The sequence below is a fragment of the Stegodyphus dumicola genome, chromosome 1, assembly GCF_044657685.1.
Source record: "Stegodyphus dumicola isolate Sdum_Otavi_A_Nest chromosome 1, ASM4465768v1".
NCBI classification, from domain to species: domain Eukaryota; kingdom Metazoa; phylum Arthropoda; class Arachnida; order Araneae; family Eresidae; genus Stegodyphus; species Stegodyphus dumicola.
In genome coordinates this window covers 103,527,947-103,544,665 of record NC_140768.1, presented here as the reverse complement: position 1 = coordinate 103,544,665, position 16,719 = coordinate 103,527,947, and the positions used below count along the sequence as shown (strand labels likewise).

General features: G+C 32.8%; 1 protein-coding gene across 5 annotated transcripts in view; it reads left to right on the top strand.

Annotated features, from left to right (window-relative positions):
• Positions 1-16,719, top strand: part of LOC118182008 (phosphatidylinositol-3,5-bisphosphate 3-phosphatase MTMR3) — a 194,761-nt gene that overhangs the window by 105,185 nt on the left and 72,857 nt on the right. For all 5 annotated transcript variants that reach the window (XM_085818549.1, XM_085818533.1, XM_085818543.1 and 2 more), the window contains 5 exons: positions 165-370; positions 2,884-3,097; positions 4,262-4,457; positions 4,806-4,991; positions 8,343-8,507. In XM_085818549.1, coding sequence (XP_085674675.1) covers positions 165-370; positions 2,884-3,097; positions 4,262-4,457; positions 4,806-4,991; positions 8,343-8,507 — 967 coding nt within the window. The remainder of the gene's footprint in view (positions 1-164; positions 371-2,883; positions 3,098-4,261; positions 4,458-4,805; positions 4,992-8,342; positions 8,508-16,719) is intronic.

Below are 16,719 nucleotides of genomic sequence, written 5' to 3'. Positions count from 1 at the left end.
TCAGCAGATCAATAACAATTTACGAATGATAACATTAAATGTTACCATTCACTGATCATCCTCAATGTTACTTTATGCTGTGATCTACTGTACCTACAATATTTATAATATGAAAGAATTAAAAAATTATTCTCTCTAATTAAATAAAATTATTCTCTTAATAGGCATCAGCAGAATGGATGCGTAATAGCACGCAGCAGCCAACCTAGAATGGGAATTCTAAGCTGGCGTAATGCTAATGACGAGAAATTAATCCAGGCAATCTCTGATGCATGTACTAGTGATCCAGGCTATGAGATAAAAGTCAATGGCAAGGAAGAATCTTATTCTCTTCAGAGTGATCTCGATGGGGATGCTTCTTTATTTTGCAGTAAGAAAATTTTCGTGTTCTCGACTACTGTTTTATTGCACAGACGTATCAATAAATTTCAATCATTAAGAGATACATTTAATTATTTGGTAATCGTGCAATATGTGATCTGCTTTTATTTACCTAGTTTTTTTTTTATTTTATTTTTGCCATTTTATTGTACATTCCAATATGAAAGCTATTGAAATTTTTATTTTATGAAGCTGTTGTTGTTATTGAATTATGAATGTATTGAAAGTTCAGTTGACTAATGTGAAGAATAAGGGGCACGCCAAATTTGGCAATTTGCATGTTATATAATGATTTTAGCTGGTTATTTTTTTGCTTGGGACAGTGACTGATGGTACTAGGAGTTTTATGGTAAACAGCGCTTATTTTTAATGCTTTTTACAAAGCGTCTCCTTTTTTCATTTGGGTCAAATTCCATTGCATAATCAGATAATTCCTATGCCTTTTTTAACAATATCTTTAATTTCTTGTAGTTAAAAGAGCTTCATCGTTTTTCATTATTGCTGCTTTCACTTTTGGCTGGTGTTATAAGACTATTTGTTCATTTGATATTTCATGGTTAATTCTATGACTTCTCTTTCTTCCATATCTGAAAATCCTTCACTACCAATTGCTTGTGCATTTTGTACTCTTTCTTTGGCATCATTTTCAGTCACTGGGAATCCTTTAACCCTTTGACGGTTATGGAAATGAGCAGTTTCCATTTACTTAATTCGTGCAGCATTAGGAGTAAACAGTAGTCGAAAGTGGCAGCTGTTTTCCCCCGCCGTTCTTCCGAAAATGTCACCTTTCTCTGGCGATGCCGTAGATAGCTCGCCTTGCGCATTTTAAAAATTTCTTAAAGTATTTGTAGTACATAAATAACAGTTTTTACATACTTTAAAATAATTATTAAACAGTAAATTATAAATGATTATAACCAATTGTATAAATAATAATAGTTAATTATAAATATAAGACAAAAATTAAATTGAAAGGACTAAATAAATACAACTAATGTAAAACTTTATGAAACACAGTATAAATACAGTAATTACCTAAAAATCTTTTTGTGTGTGATATACTTTAAAACATGGAATTGCACATAATGGGGCATTACAGTCTTTGCAATACGTACGTGTTTCACGGCGAATTCTTTTTCCATTAGCATCATTTTTGCTGCAACATACCACACATCGTCTAGTAGGTTCTTTCTAATAGAGAATTTCAGAAATATTTGTCACGCAAGCTTTCATGCCTACATCACCAGTAAAACTAAATTGGCTAGGAGCGTGAGAACTTGAATCAATTATACACCACTGTCGAACACTCGAAAAATCTTCCTCATCGCTTGAATCGTCTTCTGAGCTTGAAATACTGTGAACAAAGTCTTCATCAGATTCAAAACTTGATAAGCTTTCTGTATCACAATCATAATCATCATCATACCTATCTAACTTTCGCTTTTGAGCCATTTTACTGTACAAACACTCTAAAAAAATGCGCCAAAATACGTATAAAAGGAACAAGGTCAAAAAAAAAAAAATCCACCTTCATTATGCAAAGGAATTCATGGAACTCGTACTGCCATCTGTAGACAGTAAAACTAACTAAATTTCACGAGTAGCATTCCTTTGAAACACAATCAGTGCAGAATAATAATGGGGAACGAAGTCAGCTCATCAGCGTGCATTGGGGGAAAATTTCACTACGTGAGTAGTGCTCGTTACTAACCATTTCGGTCAAAATCTTGCTCCCGATCGGAACTCGTTTGTGCGCATTATGAAGCACGATTCGATTGCGAGCTGAACTCGTTCATAACCATCAAAGGGTTAAAATTGTTGATATTGAATGAAATTCTAGTATTAAACAAATTAAATGGAAGCAACTGAGATTTACATTTATATGCAAAATTATGTTCCACAAATCCTTGCTTGGCAAGTGCTTACTTACCGTAGCACTTGATTAGAAATGTTTCAGTACTGTCAGTTTGCTTGTGTTTTATTCACCAGACACTCATACTTTTTGGTTTCAGTGGTAAGTAATTATAATTACTACGTAAAATAGTTTGTGTAGGGGACAAAATAGCTGTTTTGGAAGGAGACTGGTCATAGGAGCGAATTTTTTTTTTAATTTTGAAAAATACAATTGTTTGTCAGTTGCAAAGGAGCATGGGATTTTTTAAATGAATTTTAAAGCAAACAATTGAGAAAATAGATAAATATTATATATTACAAATAAAATATGTATAAGCTTGTTGAGCAGATTTTGATTGAAACAAAACGAGTAATTGTTCCAAACATTTTCATAGGGGTTGTTTGGGGGATGGTGGGAGGAGTCCATAGGAATATTAAATGTAAATTGAACTAGTATTTCTATCTAATAAGCAATGTACAATCATATTTTTAGAATTAATTTACATCTGTAAATTTGTATAAGTCATTTGCAAGCTTTGATTTGTTATTGTTAAATATACTATAAAGGAAGCTCTCTTTTATAACTTAAGTTTTATAAATTATTTGTAGGTCAAGATCAAGTAAAACCTACTCAAAAGAAACTCCTCATTATTGATGCTCGATCTTATGCTGCTGCAATGACGAATAGAGCTAAAGGAGGAGGCTATGAATGTGATGGTTATTATTCAAATTGTGAAATTCAGTACATGGGTCTTGCAAACATTCATACCATAAGGAATAGTTTTGCATGTGTCCGTGCTCTATGTGCTGCCCCTGATGACAGGTAAAATCATTTCCTGTGATTAAAAATTTTTTTAAAGGAAGCCTTTTATATGTCTATGCATTTAAGTGCTATCTTTACAATTAAAATTATAAAGAATCTGTATGTATGGTTCTCACATTGTGGAATAATGATGACATCTCGAGCCACTAAATTTTGAACATACATATTCCTCCTCCTGAACAAGTACACCTCAAAGCTAGAATTTTTAATTTCAAAATTTTTTTTTTAACTTTGTATTATGTGAATTTTTTTTAACTGTTAACTAAAAGTTTTATTTGTGGCCACTGCAAAACATAAGTGTTGAGGTTTCAAATTTAATTGAAAAACTCAGTGATAAAAAAAGAGTGTTTAAGCAAAATGCAATATATTTGACTTTTAGTATGGAGTAATGGTGGCTCTTATAGCCAGCCACCAGATTTTGTACATACATAATCTCCAACCCAAGCATGTGCACCTTTAAGGCCTTCCTTTTGAATTTTTATTTATTTATTTCATATATTGTGCAAATTTTAGGAATTTTTGATTAAAAACTCGGTGATATAAAAGCTTTGTTTTGCTGCCCAGCAAAGTGTGCGTCACATTTAATCAGAAAACTTAGCGCTGTTAAGTAAATATGTTTCCACTGACAAAATGCAAAATATTTTTCTTTCGAATTTAATCAATGAACACAGCAATCTGACCTTTAAAATTACATTAGCTGGATTCTTTAAAAAGTCGTTATATATCTTTTTCTCTTTTATAATAACTATTTCAGGCTGCTGGCTGTGTGAGTAGCTAGTACTTCAAATGTTTTATTTTGAAGTAGTAAATCAATGAGTAAAACCTTTATATATTTTGCAAAATTCATAATTTATTATTTTAGATATAACTAAAAATTTACCCTCAATTTTTTTTTTTTTTTTTTTTTTTTTTTTTATGTTTTGCAAAATTCATAATTTATTATTTTAGAGATAACTAAAAATTTACCCTCAATTAATTTTTTTAAATTATCATGTATTTAAGGGTTACTTTATGTTCTGATAACGTTCTGCTATAATGTTAAATTTTGTGTAGTTCTTATGATTTTTTTTTAAATTTTATAAACAGTAAGTAGGATGGTGTTTTTATTTTAATGTTTCTTGATGCTTTTAATTCATAGTCATAATTTTTTTTTTTCAATCCCAGTTGGCTGTCATCGTTAGAAAACACCAAATGGTTAAATCACATTTCGGGCCTCATCCGGGCTGCTTTATTAGTTGTTAATTCAGTTGATGTTGAAAAGAGGCCCGTTTTGGTGCACTGTTCTGATGGATGGGATAGAACGCCGCAAATAGTTGCTCTTGCTGAGATTATGTTAGATCCTTATTACAGAACTAAAAAGGTAAATTTAGAAACTTCATTTCGTAAAATCTGTGCCAAATTTTAAAGCAGCATTAGCATTAAAACCTTGTTATCTCAAATAAAATATGAAATGTTAAGAGAAAACTTGAGCTAAATTAAACTGTATTAATGTATGGTAGCATTTATTAGTATCTGAGAAAATAATGACATTGAAAAATATCTAAAATTATTTCATGACCTTTTTATGAGTTATATTTCTGTTGCTTTAAAGTAGATGTGAGACAGAAGCATGTTGTATGTAGTTTATTTTTGGAAATATTAATGTATAACTTTGTAATTTCACATATTAATTTATCTGTTTCCTTTAATGAATTTTTACTTGGTTCAGGGATTTCAAGTTTTAGTTGAAAGAGAATGGCTTCAATTTGGCCATAAATTTGCTGACCGTTGTGGACAGTCTGGTGGCACAGAAGACAGGAATGAAAGAAGTCCAGTATTTATACAATGGCTGGATTGTATATATCAACTTCTGGAGCAGTTTGAATGCCATTTTGAATTTAATCAGCAGTATTTGGTAAGTTGAATATATCCAATCAAAAATAATAAAAAATTTCATAATTTGGGAAAATAATTTTTTTTTAAAACTGTAAAGAAACCATCTTTTAGGATTTTATTGTTTTCATTTTGTAGGCTGGTTTGATGTTCTCAGAAAATAAAATGTTCTTTCACTTGAAAATATTTATTGCAGGTCATGTACAAGTTATCTACTGAAACAAATGTACAGATCTCCACGTGGTGTTAATTTATTAAAAAATAATAATATTGTGCCATTTTTTCTCGTACTCTTTGGCTTTGCTGTTTTGAACTGTTCACTTTCAAATCTAAGATTCTGTTTCTGTATCTCTTAACTTCTGGGGGAGTAATAATGCATAATTATGATTTATATGTTAATTTTTTCTTAATGCTCACTGGTAAATATGTAGACTGTTATCTGAAGTTTTGATGATGTGATTTTTTATTTATTGTACTTATTATTATTCTTAAGAGAAATATTTAATTATCCTAATTTCTGTTTCCTCCACTGAAACTTTGATCTGTGTGCTAGTATGTGTTTGTTATAAATGTATGTATGCACTTAAACAAAATATTTTTTTTTTGTTTTTGTCTAGGCATTCTTTGTTTGCATATCTGTTTGTTCTGTTCTTGTTTGTATTGCCAAAAAATGAATTGGAGTATTCATCATTTTGTATTAAAAAGTAGCTTCTTTAGATTTCCGTATTTCATTGTTTTTATGTAGAGAGAATCATAGAGTATATAATTTTTAACTCTGGGTTATCGTATATTTTCTACCGTAAGAAGATATTGAATACATATTTATTATCTTTGAGATTTTGCCATTTAAAGCTGATTTTCTAGTTGTGAATTAATAAAGTATACTAGTTACTCAAAAGTTTTTAAAAAATTATTTTCTCTTTTGCAGTTTTATGTTACACTCGGGGGGGGGGGGACTTCAGATTGTAAAAGGAAAAATTTGGGTAGCTCGTTAAGCCCCCCCCCAAATGCTGTGTATGATTAAACTGAAGGTTGTTATACTAGAAACAGCAGTATGTACTTTAAGAACCATCATTAAGAGTTGAGCATTAGAGGAACCCAAATGAGACCCATAAAATATGTTAACTTTTGGGAGATGATTGTATGGGTGTTTCAGATGTTCAAACTACTGGTATGTTGTGGGGTTCTAGTTTGACATTTTAGTTTCTGTTGCACAGTACAAAATCTGAAATCTGGATGTCCAATATCTGGAATGATCTAAAATCCAGATCACGCCCCCCTTTTTTTTAGAACTTTGTTTGTCTGCTTTATGCAGTTGATATTTTTTCATAATAAAACATGGAATGTCCTGATTCTTAATTTCATGTTGGCACTAAATAAAATGCTCTCATATTAAAGAAACAAACAAAATCTATATCATTAATAGCCACCTTTTTGCTTGGCATACATTTTAAATTGGACCTACTGAATAATTTATATCCCCTTGTGTCAACCTAGACAAATCATTGTTTGTTATATTTTTTTACTTTCATCACAGCAGTCGTAGCAACACATTCATTATAGCATCACTATCAACATACACCAGCTTGAGAAATAACCCACACAATGATGTCTAAACATTAAAAAAAAAAAAAAAAAAAAAAAAAAAAAATTTATAAGTAAATATTAAAGAGCATGGTAAGCTTTTATGTTAACATTATGCTTGGCAGTATAGACTTTAGGTAATTGTAGTGTGATGTGTTGAGTGTATTGATGAGGAGAAATTTAACAGAATTTTTTTTCCATATGAAAAAAATTTTGTAAATGATACAAAAATATTACATGTAGTTCTGCTTGAATTCACAATTACTGATTTTTTATTCAGATAAGCCCCAGACTGGCATCAGAGCTGGTGTGGCCACACCAGGCATCAAAATTTAGAGGAGGCAAAATTTTTAGAATTTAGGGAAGCATTGAGCAACAAAATTAAGGGCAAAATTAGGAGAGAATTTAGGAAAGGGCTTTTCAGGACATGCAGAGACTGCATTGTTCCACAAAATGTCTGGATAAGCCTTAGGTTATGTGGAAACTTATTTATTCAGTATTTAGATAAGCCTTAAGCATGTACAGGAAGTAAACATTAGTATAATAAATAACTAAACTAATACAATTTGATCTTAACAGCAACAGCATGCTGTAGAAGCAAGACAAAGTTTAGCAGATCAGCATGTCTTTAGTCTCCAATTTTGTGATACATCGCTAGTAGTGTATAGATGTTAACTAGACCTTATGATGATAGCCACAAAATTGAAGATTTTCATATTTCACCAACAATCCCTGGTGTCAACCTAGACACAAAACAAAATTTTCCTATTAATGGAACTTATGAAGAAATATAGAAAAGTGGTAATAAAAGAAAATGATATAACAGAAGTTTTTCGTTGTGATAACAATGTCCCAAGCATCGGTCAACTAACGTATGGCAAAATCTGTAGTATGGTTCTAAATCCAGAAAACATTCCTATCAATAGTGACAGAGAGATTGTTGAGAATTAAAAAAAACTTGATTGACAATTCAATGGGAATCCTTGTCACGCCAATTACAAAACTTGAAGAATGAAACTTTGTAGCTGAACAAGAAATTATGCCAATCTATGGAAACGAAGAGGAAGTATTAGCACAAAAAATGAAGCAAATTAAACGACTTTCATTGATAAGATATATTTAATAAACAAGAAAAAAAATATATATTTAGCTTTCTTTTGTAAATTTCACTTCCCTTGAGGTCATAAGTGGTTCATTATTTCATGAATCACTATTTCATATTTTTAACTTTATAATTTCTACATATCATCTTATTAGATTTAAATTGATGATTCAGTTTCCACAAAGGCATCCCTTTCCTAAGGGAGATAGCCCTCATGTGCTTTGCTGTAATTAAATAAACTAATCTGGCGAGTCTATATCTCAGATTTTGTACTGTATTGTTACATTTTCTCATTTGATAGTGTCATCACAGCTTTTCTGAAGTGGGAATGCCAACGAGAGACTACTGTATAGATATAATCAATAAGTGCACCTTTATACGATATTTTGTTGAATACTGTTTCCAGTTGTAAAACTAAAACATTTAATTATTTCATTGTAATATTTCTGAATTTTAAATTAATAAAAAATGTATTTATCAAATCAATGATATTTTATTTTTAATGCTTCAGTAGTGTAAGAGGATTTGTGAAAGGAAAATATAGGATATGGGTTTGCTTGCTAGTTGGCTGAGTGATTTTTCTCTATATGAGCTTTTCCCTTTCTTTAAATGATTGTGTTTTTCATTTTTATCTTAGTGTTCCTATTGCTTTTGTTAAAGATTAAGAATTTTCTTTTGTATTTGCAGGCACGTTTAGTTCTACATACTTATTCCTGTTTATTTGGAACATTTTTATGTAATACTGACCAAAGTAGGAATGCTTATAAAGTGTCCAATAGAACATTTTCTGTGTGGCCAGTGTTGAACGAAAAAAGTCAATTCCACAACTACCTTTTTAATCATAGTAATGAGGTGAGTTCTTATTAATTTGGGGCTATTAAGGCAGTATATTTTTAATGATTACTGGAATAAAAATATTTTATGTATTAACATAAGTATTAAAAAAATCATTGTGAAATTTTTTATTGATGTTCACACTCTGTTTCTTATTTTATCGTAACTGTATAATATTTTATTTATGTGGTTTATGTTATGTGAGCATTCTGCATAATTCGGGTGTATTTTAGAAGACTAGTTATTGCATGAACTAAGTGAAACAATAAATTATTTTATTTTTTATCTAGTTCCCCCCCCCATGGAATAACTGTCTATTTTGTAAACTAATGAATGATAGTCAGATAAGTGTAAAATAAATTTACAGTTTAACTGAATTACTTGACATACAGAATGTTATTTATACAAAGATGCAAATCATTTGCTACAACAGGGTTTAATAAAATGGCATTTGGAATGGCATAGACCATTAATTCTAACATAAATACACATTTTGTTGACACTGCATTTTACTTGAACATTTTTTACACACACACTGAACCGTACCTTTAAGCTGTAGTCACTAACTGGAACAATTTCTATATAGCTAGCATTTGTGAATACACTGTATATACTTTCCTAATGGTATTATTTAATTCCCCCCCCAAACCAGCACCTTTTTATTAGTTTGAAACTTTTATCAGTTTTGAAGTACTTTTTGCAGTTAAAGCACCTTGTAATTGATCTTTTTCACCCACATGAATCAAATCTTCCTTCGAAATAGGAACTGTTGAGCTGCACAACAGAGCATACACTTTTATTACCAGAGTGGAACGCTTTGTTTTCAAGAAGTGAATAAACTAACTGTTACTCAAAGAAGTGTATTGGTTTCTTGCATAAATGTTTTCAACCTGTTTTCTGTATCCTGATTTGCTGTCTCATCACTGCCCCTTGGCTTTGGCTACATCTTGGTTTGCTGTGTATGATCATAAGCTCTGGCCAGGTTACTTTTCAGTTACCCATAAAGCTATTGCAAAATTCTGTTATAAACATATAAATCTATTATATACTCCATAATGTTAGGGGCTTAAATCAGCAGGAATGTTTTAAGCAAATGTGTTACTCCTGCTCTCTTTCTTTGAAGGTGTCTTAATACTTTCCATGTTTTTAAATGAAACAAAGAACACCGTGAATTATTTGATCTTTATCGATTTGTTTGACGATGTTCCACCAAATGTCAGGCACAACATACGATTCCAACATGATGCTCATTTTGGACTAGATGTTCGTAGCTATTTGAACAGAACATTCCCGCGTCAATGGATTGGGCGTGGTGGACCAGTTCCCTGGGCCCCCACGCTTACTGGATTTATTGATTTTTTTTTTTTTTTTTTTTTTTTTTTTGGTGGGAAGCTATCAGAAGTGTTGTGTATCACGATCTTGGTGTGTCTGAAATGGATCTCATGGCAAGACTCGCTTGCACAGCTGCTTCAATCAAAGAAACTGCCGGTGTGTTAGAACATGTCCGGCCATCAGAAGTATCGTGTATCACGATCTTGTTGTGTCCAAAACGAATCTCGTAGCAAGATTTGGCTGTACAGCTGCTACAATCAAAGAAACTCCCGGTATGTTAAAACATGTCTGGCAACAAATGGTCCATCGGTGTCAGGCATGTTTGGCATCTGATGGTGCAAACATCGAGCATCTGTTGTAACATTCAAGCTGTCCTACACCATTTGTATTCATGTCCAATAAATGTTTCAAATTAATCAATGTTGTTTCTTTTCCCATCTTCTATTTCTGCTACCACTTACCCCTGACATTTCCGAGCATGGGTTCTTATGCAATTCTTAATCGTTATGATGTACCCTACCTTCCCTAAAAGTTTGTTGCAACATTTACAGTACACCCTGTATATGGGCATGTATTTTAAAAATTGATTTTTAGCTTATAAACATTATTTTGTATTAACCGATTTAAGTTTTACAGTGGCTTATTAATTGGTAGGCTGCTGTATTGTATAATTTATTTCTATCTTGTCATTCTATATCTAACCAAAATGGTGTATGTATATAGGGTGTCTCCAAAGCACTAACTTTAATATGCCCCTTTAGAAAGTGAAAAATATTTTTGCTTACTTAACCCTTTTGGTTTTAATGGACACATACATTCCAGGGTAGATTTCATACCCTATTTGGGTAAATGAAATCCACTTTTAAATGGGTTTTTACATTTGCAGTGTTTTTAAGGAATTAGGGAACAAATATATTACTAAAGAAACCTGGCAACACTTTTAGATTGCAGATGGCGCACTCATGTTTTTAAGCACGCTGATTACTCAGGTTTCGATTTGTCTAATTTTTTTTTTTTTTTTTTTTATTTTGCCATAAGTACAATTATATTTAAGGCATAATTAGTATGAAAGACTTTTTATTGTTCTTATTAAAGTAGTAATTTAACATTTTTTATGTCAGATTTAAGAAATTTTGAATAAATTTTTTTTGTGGGATATATTGTCCCAATAGTATTTAACAGTGGGCTAATAGATGGAGACAAACACCTGTGAAAAAGTATGATGTATTTCGCATCTGCAGTACAGCAGCACAACCTGCAACAGAAGTCTGCCACCTAGTGAGTGTGAAGAGGAAGGTATCGGTCTCTAAACAGCAGTCACCTGTGTTGCATGCTTCGATTGAACTGTCTGTGAGAAGTTGAAATATCGGACTGTCAGAGTTCCAAAGAGGAATGATAGTTGGAGCACGTTTAAGTGGAGCATCGGTTACGGAAACAGCAAGCCTTGTGGGTGTGCAAGGAGTAGGGTATCAGCCGTTATGACAGCATACACAAAAGAGGGGTAAGACGACATCTTCAAAGCACAACAGTGGTCAAAAGTCAAAGCTGGCTGATAGGGATAGACAGGTCTTAAAGCGCATAGTAGCCCGAAAGCAGAAGCAATCGTTATCCGAGATAACATCCGAAATGAACAATCATCTCCAGGACCCTGTTTCAACAAAAACTGTCAAAGGGGAACTTCATGCTGTGAACATTTATGGCAGAGTGGCAATTTGTAAACCCTTGGTGACAGCAACTAATGCTTTCAAGCGACGCCAATGGTGCAGAGATCACAAAAGCTGTCCTCCTCAGCAGTGGCAACAGGTAATATGGTCAGATGAATCGTCATTCACCCTATTTCAGACGACGGACGCGTTTATGTCTTGAGAACGCCCAAAGAAATGTTTCATCCTGACTGCCTTTTGCCTACTGTGAAGCATGGGATGCGATATCTTGGCGCGGTCTTGGGGCACTTGTTATTCTGCATGAGAGGATCACATTCAATCACTATCTAAGCATTTTAGGGGATCGTGTCCATCCTTTTGTCCAGGCTGAATTCCTTGGAGAGTGAACGCTTTTTCAAGACGACAATGCCCCTATCCACACTGCTAGGTGTATTTAAGAATGGTTCGAAAAGCATGACAATGCAATTAAACATCTCGCTTGGCCCCCCCTCAATCTCCGGACTTGAATATCATTAAACATTTATGGGCATATTTGGAGTCCAAACTTTGTTCCCGATTTCCACCTCCATCCGGACTTTCGGAATCACTGTGCTGGAGGAATGGTTTAATATTTCTTTAAATAATGTCCATGACCTTTGTGCATCTATCCCACATTGCATTCAATCTGTACTTCAGTCAAAGGGTGGTCCAACCCCCTATTAATAAAGATTTTCCATTATTTCACATGTGTTTCTATTATTTTGTTCTCCATCTGTATGTCCCACCAATTATCAACTGCATACTGATATATTGTGTTTCTGTTTCTGAAACATATATGAAAATTTCTGTTGTATATGAACTGGTGCACGTGACAAAGTTTATGTTTTGTAATATTCTTATTATATATTACCGTAAATTTTTGTTTTCTGGGGGGGGGAAAGGTAATATCCTAGACGATTGGTACAAAAAGTCCCAGTTTTGGGACACATTGTCCCAGGATGTTTTCAGTACGGGAAAAGTTAAAAACTTTAAACCCATATTACACTCCTTTTAATATATCAACATTAAATTAAACTACTTTTCATAGTTAAATTTTAATCGTGCAAAAGTCGGGTTGAAAAGATTAAAACAGGCAGATGTTCTAATTATGAATAGACTTGATTTGACTTGGCAACAATGTTGTTTTAACACTATCAGTTCATTTGGCAGTTTAGTAGATATGGAGCGTTACGCAAGGGAACAACAAGTTTTTATTTTGTAAGCTCGTTAGAAGGATGGAAAGTCTTGACTGTTAAAAAGTCTCATGTAGTCTTTGGACTTGAGAGTGTACTCGGTAAAACAACAGTTTGCAGATTGATAAAGAAATTTGAGGCTGAGGTTCGACTTCAGGCATTAAATCACTGCACTCTGGATCCAGTCTGTTTAAAACATCACTGTCGTAAGTAACAGTATTATTGCAGGTCACAGAAAATCTAAACTTGAAATCCTAGAAATGAAATAACATAAAAATTTAGTATGTCAACAGCCACACTTAACTCCCTTCGCGCCGACTATCACGTCTACGTACCAGCAACGAACACATTCACTTCCCGGCCAACACGCAGGCGTGCCAGAGTGTTTTCCCGTTCAGCCCCGACTGTCACATATTTGTGCCAGTGTCCTGGAATGTTTTAAAAACTATAATTTCTGCCACAAGATGGCACTGTGTGTACATATGTTTCGGATACATGTACATTAGAGCTTCTACTCTAAATGAGAGAAGCATGACTCACATACACGTGTTTTTGATTATAAACAAAAGGGGAAATAAATGTTTCCCAATGGCGTGATTTATGATGTCTCTTTAAATTCGCACGTGGTAGTTGTTTATTGTAAGTAGAGAAGTTTTATTTTCGCTAAAGCGTTGGGTATTTATTCAACAAAAAAAGTAAAAAAAATCTTCCTTTCCTGAATTATTGGCTTAATTTAGTTAATCAAGTTATTTATCGGTATTCCTCTAAAAGCACTAATGTTAATATCACACCAAGATCAGCAGAATCATTAAATCCGCTCAGAATTAACTGAAAGACATTTTCCAAAACTTTGTTCAGAAGAGACTGATAAGAAAATGAGACGACGATGCTTCGTTTGTTCACATTCCCGGAAAAATCCTCCAAAACGGCAAAATGAGTTATTACGAGTGCAAGGAATGTAACATAGGACTGTGTGTAGATCCTTGTTTTCAAATTTTTCATACGAGAAGAGAATTTTAAGTAATATATTTAGTTTTCAGATGTATACTGTTAAAAAGTTATAAAATGGTGAGTAATGAAAATAAAATGTGTAAAATATGCATTTAAACAAGAAATAAGGTAACTAAAGTATATATAAAAATATCTATAAAGCATAAGCTGTTGAAATACTCTATAGAGCATTATTAAACAATGCGTTGATACTTTGGAAATTTCATGGATTTAGGCTTAATAGCAAAAAAGCCCCAGGCCCTGGACAGACGCTCGCGTAAGACACTGCTGGCCTCCGCGATTAGCACACGTTTGCGCTACCCGGCACGAAGGGGTTAATATGCAGATATGTAGAAAAGTAATCTAAAATGTTATCAAGTGTGTGGTGCTGGGGAGCAAGTCGTGGAGAACATTAATTTTTTGTTCTTAAATTGGAACATTTCCGTGGTATAAATAGGTAAAAATATTTTCAGTTTTCTAAATATAATATTTTATTGAGCATATTAAATCTAGCACTTTTGTTGAGACACCCTTTGTGTGTATAATATTTATTTGATTTTGTCTGAATATACTGATGTTAAAATCAATAAAAAATTATTATACTTTGAACAAGAGATGAAACTGTAATAACGTATTACAAATCAATTTTATTTTAAAATTTGTGTAAATCACAAACATAATTTAAATCTATCATTAAACTTTTTGTTGCAGTTATTACTTTTTTTTTAATATTTGTGAAACTGTAGAATACATTCCATCTAAAATTGTAAGTTTTTTTTAGGGAGAACCAGAGTCTTTTTACAGCAACGGCATAAAAAAGCTGTCTGTAAGGCTGTGTTCAGGCGGGAGCGTAAAGGGCATAAGTGGTTAAAGCCAAGCTGCGTTGCCAATGCAACCAGTCTGTGCTACGTCACATAATCTGGTTTAAGGCTCGTGGCACATGGTTCCAAGTTTTCAACTTTACGCCGAGTTTGGGATAAATGTCGACGAAGCTAAAATGAAGCGGCTTTCTTTAGATGATTTCACTGTTACTTTGAAGGCGACATTTTTTTTAATACGGAGCATAAGTAGTCATGTATCGGAACGAAATAATGAGTTGATCTCGCAAGAAATCTACGATGATGACATGCATTTTTTAACCGCTTCCCTTACAAATTTTTTTGAAAAAAATTGCAAAGCTGTCTTTGAAATTTTTTGCATCCCATGCATTTGCATTTTAATATTAAATACAACCAAACGAAACAAATCAAAATATGTAGGTTTTAAGTTGAATTTTTAATTTTTTGAAGGTGTAAAAGCATTTATTTTTAATATTAGTTTACTATCCCAAGTAATCTCGGGCAAACGAAAGAAAGTTAAATATTAATCTTTGTATGATAGTTTTTGAAACAAGGGACAACACAGAGTGACACCTGACGTTCTATACTGGTATCTGGTCTCTTTTCTTACTGGCTTACCGCTGGAATCTCTTTCACGAGAGCACAGAGTACACTGTCTCGTTGGATTTTATTTTTTCCCCCCAACCTTTTCATAATCACTATCGGAAAATCATCGCTTTCGCTATTATTTATTTTATTTTCAACGCATGCATCCTTCTTTATACATTACTAATCCACAAGCCAACGTATACTATACAATACGGAAACACGCGACCAGTCCCTCTAAAAGAACCGTGCAACCAACAAAATTTGGCAAACTGCCAATAAAAGCTGAATATTTCCTTTCATCTCCTCCAGACCGAGTAAAACCATGATAAAAGAAATCGTACTAACAAATTCTGCTTTGCCCAAGTTTTCTGGGGATAATAATTAACTGCAATATATACGAACCTGAAATAACTCGGGATAATCAGGGAAGCGGTGAATGAGTTTTTACTATAATTTGAAAATATGGATGAAACTCGTAAAGCGAAAGTTAAGCTCAGGATTATGCGCGCTCTGTATGATCCTGTAGATCAGGGATGTCAAACTCATAGGTACACTTGAGCCAAACAAACAAGGTTTAACTTTAGGTGGGCCGGGGGGGGAAAAAAAACACCAATATTCATAGAAACGTAGATTTATTTCGAATAATACAATAATAAACGTATATATATATTTATATAGAAAACAACAAGAAAAATTTAATGTTTACATCCTGATACTTGACATCTCTTCTCTGCTATTATCTTTCCTATTTCAGGAGAAATTTTGTTTGCAGTGATAACTTTCAACGCTGACCCAAGGTGTACCTTTCATGACTGAAAATAACTGCTCGCACCGATAAGTGCTACCAAACATGGAAATAATTTCATTTGCGAATTTTCGAGTATTTTCAAACCTGGCTGGTAAATATTTGTAAAATTCAGGCACGCCCACTTCAATGAATTTTGCTTTCAAATTTGAGTTGCATTGAATCTCGATCACCTCCATTTGCATATGGCTGGGTACTGAGTCTATACTTATTGAGAAAATCGAAGAAAACAAAAAAAAATTTGTCTTCGAGGGAACTAAAATCATTAAACCTCATTTCAAATTCAGTTGTTAAATTTGCAATTTTTTCTGCGTATTTTTGATACGAACAAGTATCATCTAAACTTGATTTGTTCATGCTGCATGTCGGGAAGTGCGTCAAATCTTCATTTTTAAGTTGTTTTTCCCAAAGAACTAGTTGACATTTGAATGCTTTAATTATGTCAAACATGTTCGTAATGATATGATCTTTTCCTTGTAACGATAAATTTAAATCGGTTAAGTGTTTGGTTACATCAACCAAGAAAGATAAATCTTGTATCCATATTGAAACGTAAAACAAACTTACGTCTTGATTTTTCGTTTTTAAAAACTGACATATTTCTTCTTTCAAATCCCAGAATTGTTTGAGAATCTTGGAGCAAGATAACTAACGTACCTCGGTATAGTAAGACAAACCCGAATATTCATTATCTTAACTCACTTAAGAAAGCAGTGAATTGACGCTGATTTAAACCTCGAGATCTTATAAAATTTATAACTTTTTTTATATATGACAAAACATTCTCCATATTTATTACTT